Source organism: Octopus sinensis, linkage group LG9 (assembly GCF_006345805.1).
Source record: "Octopus sinensis linkage group LG9, ASM634580v1, whole genome shotgun sequence".
NCBI classification, from domain to species: domain Eukaryota; kingdom Metazoa; phylum Mollusca; class Cephalopoda; order Octopoda; family Octopodidae; genus Octopus; species Octopus sinensis.
Window position 1 is genome coordinate 18,516,349 of NC_043005.1, and position 3,984 is coordinate 18,520,332.

General features: G+C 35.3%; 1 protein-coding gene across 1 annotated transcript in view; it reads left to right on the plus strand.

Annotated features, from left to right (window-relative positions):
• Positions 1-245: 245 nt before the first annotated feature.
• The window catches only part of LOC115215846 (sodium- and chloride-dependent glycine transporter 1-like), a 167,112-nt gene continuing 163,373 nt past the window's right edge, over positions 246-3,984 (plus strand). Inside the window, exon 1 of the mRNA XM_029785184.2 lies at positions 246-445. Within this exon, the coding sequence (XP_029641044.1) occupies positions 410-445 (36 nt within the window). The 5' untranslated portion in view covers positions 246-409. The remainder of the gene's footprint in view (positions 446-3,984) is intronic.

Below are 3,984 nucleotides of genomic sequence, written 5' to 3' on the forward strand. Positions count from 1 at the left end.
TCTGCTCCCTACCACCTTATTCCTCTCTTCGTGCACGTCCTACATCGCCCTAATCACCACCATATGCAACACTGTCATCGCCGTCGTCACATCCAGCGCCACCCTCTACACTACCGCCTACACTACATCACCGCAAACCACCACTAACGACGTCATCGTAAGCATTGCATTATCGTTGTTGTTGTTGTTGATGTTGTTATTTGCTTCGCTTACGATTATAATAAAAGGTGGGCTCGAGGAGTTAAGGTTAAAGTCCTACGCATGCGATTGTTTGAAATCTGTCATAACTGATTCAATGAGGTTATGAAGTCATCAAGTTTGTGAGTGGGAGTGAGAGTGAATGATTAAGTGATTGAGTGAAACTTTTGAGCGAGAGTGTGTGTGAAACTAAGCAGCACCACCTCTCATTATGGGCCGCCAGAGATTGCTACTTAAAATTTCGGAAGTAAGTTAAATTTTATCCGACAATAACCGAAGCAAACTTTAATTTACTAATTTATAATGCATGCATGCCTTTATATATACATACGTATACACACAAACAAGCACAAACACACACACACACACACGCATACACACCATCAATACATTCACGTATGTATGGTTTGTATAAATATATACATATATACACGTATATATATTGAATGCTCAAAATGATGATTAGACGGGCAGCCGACAACTGATGAAGGGTCGTTCTTTGTGTTACTTGCCATGTTTTCCCTTTTTTTCTCTCTCGTTGTTTGCGTATTTAACTCGTTTATTTTCGTACTTCATATTGTTTACACATTGGTGACGTCCTGTAGCCATATATGCATGTGACCGCGTGTGTATCGTTCACGATTATATTTCTGACGAAGTGCTCCACTCGAAACATGAAATCTTCTTTCTTTTCTTTCCTTTCTCGAGCGTCCAAAAATTCTGTACTTATTCCATGTCCTCGCGGTGATATATATATATATATATATATATGTTACATAATGAGGGTAGAAATTAAAATTATTAGTTAATACTAATTTAAACCAGTGGCTAGCATTCTTACAAAAATGTCCGAGGACTATGAATTATACTACATAAGGCTATTCCTCTTATTCATATATTTATATATATTATTATATGCATGTATATATATATATATATATATATATATATATATATATATATATATAATTGATATAGGATAAATTTTTTTTCTGGAAAAAAAATTTTATCAATGGCCAGCATATCAAAAAATGCCTTTAAAGGTAAAATTTATACATAATTTACAAGATAAGGGCAGAAATTAGAATTTTTCTTCTGCCCTTATCTTGTAAATTATATATATATCTATCAATCTATTTATCTATCTATTTATCTGTCTGCCTGTTTATCTGTCTATCTATCTATCTAACTATATTCGTGTGTGTGTTTTATTAAGTATGTATGTATGTATGTATCCACACTCCGAAACGTATACGTAAAGACACACTCAAATTGACGGAGCGGCTCTCTCACACACATGTCGAACAGTGGAGGTTCTCTTCTTTGAGGTGAACTCGGGATGGGAGGAAGCTGATGGCGGTTTTAATTCGACAGGAAGCCTCTTGAAGGAAAGATTCTCGTCTTTCTCACAATATAATTTTCTTTTCACTCTTTGATCTATCTGTATTATTTTTTCGGAGCAAAGTAGTCTTAATTTCAAATATTGTGCGCTTACTCGCGCGCGTGTTTGTGTGTGTATGTGTGTGTACATAAATATATATATATATATATATATATATATATATATATATGTGTGTGTGTGTGTGTGTGTGTGTGTGTGTACATATGTGTGCATGTATATGTGTGTCTATTTATATATATGTATGAACTTATGAATATCTGTATTTGTATCATTTGCATGGCTACCTGCGGTTTTGCGTGACTGTATATGTTTAAACTAATGTTAGTCACTCACATACATGCAATTAACACACACACATAAAAGCGCGCGCATGTGCGTACACATGTACACGTTTTATTATTCACTCCTTGTTCGTGTTGTTGTTGTTGTTGTTGTTGTTCATCATCATCATCCTCTTCTTCTTCTCATTAGAAACCGACCACGTTTCGCAGAGCTTCGTTTAGGATGTATCTGTTTCCACGATGATAATGTTGAAAAATATTTGTTGAGGATTTTTAGTTTGACAAAGGATTTAGAGTTTCCAATATTGTGCAATCAATGTACAAATCTCCGCTTACCATTGAATAGGAAAAGGTTATTGTACACACACACACACACGACACACAATCATACATATATATTATTTTGGTTATTTATGACCAACATTGCTGACCTCTACAATAATCGGATTAATTGGCAATCTCCGAGTTAATACTTGCCAATATTGTCTCCAAATGTTTGAAAATATGACGGCTACTTTTAAATAAGCATTAAATAGAAAAACATGACGGTCAACAAACTTGCAGTTATAGATAACACACTGATACACTCTTGAACAGCAATAAACTGATGCAGTCGCAATTACAGTCTATCACATGCATAAACAAATTAACAGTCACAAACGAAATCAGCTTATCGCATTCTCGACAGAAATAGAAAGCTTCATTGTGTGAGGAATTTATACACGTATGGGGAAAATGATAGATAACATACAACTGATTAAGAAATAAAGCCGGTATGATATCACTATATGTCCTCGAAAGTGAGGGTACAAGAAACCCTGATGTATATATAGCAGAGTTAGTGCTGCATCGACCAAAGAAGAGCACATGGAAGATTGCGATTGGCTTTCAAAAGCGAAAATAGGAAGGGAAAACAAAACAGCGTTGATAGGTTATACATTCGTCCACAGAGTGGAGCCTGTACATGTGAAAAATATAAGCAAATGTCAGGGCTAGAGATATTGTTCTTGACTTTACCCTTCGCTGGTTGTTACACTTGTGATACAGCAAGTGCATATGTTGAGGGGATCAGTTGTAATAAAATGTAGTTAGATGGGATCACAGTGGGTATCCAAGTCTTAAACCTAATCCTAGCCCTTCGAAGATCACAAAGTTATAACCAGATCTGCACCCCACTAAAGGAGCGAGGAAAAATTCAATAAAGGTGGCGGTGCAGTGCATAAAATGTAGTTGTAAAGGTCAAATGTAGTTGTAAAGGCTTGAAACATAGTAAACTAATTTTAAAATGGGTAGCAGACTGCGGTAAATGTACGATCAACAACAGCAACAGGTTTCAGAAATGGTGACCCCGATAATGCTTTCGCGCTGTCTGAAACAACATCGGGCACAGCTTCTAAAATATCCAGAGCGAAAGTTAAGAAGAGAGAAAGTGCGTTGACATTACGTATTAGAACACAATACGGGTACATAATAAATGAAGCCATATATATTTTAAGAATTTCAATATTAGTATCCTTAACAATGGATATGGAAAATTTGAGAAAGTAAACGTATTTGTTCTGCAATTTCGATGTGCAAAAAAAAAAAAAAAGTAGAGATTCTTGACTCATAATTTCGGAGTTTCTTGGCCAATATGAAGATCCATCTGATCTTCATCAACAATCGATAGAATAGAATACTGAGGTACTCTTTAAAGCAGGCGGGAATTAAGGTATTGCGATAGTGGAGTGCTTGATTTACACATTAGTGTTACGGTGTGAATTACAAGGACTGAAAAGTAATTAGTTTTTAGAAAGCTTTACCTGTAAAAGAAAAGTATAAGAATATAGATACAAAAATTCTATACTTCCTATTAGAGATAAATTTTGATAGGTATCTTTTCCTCTGTTTTTTTTTTTTGCTTTTTTTGTGTTTTGCGTAAATAGAAAAATATAAGAGGAATGTGGTCTAATTCTCCAATTTTAATAAGTTCCTATCACAGCTAATACTCTAGAGAAATATTCATACATCCGCACACACACATGCACGCGTGCACACATATACACGCGCACACACACACACGCACACACATATCTCATGCATGTACTGATTCACACTCCCATC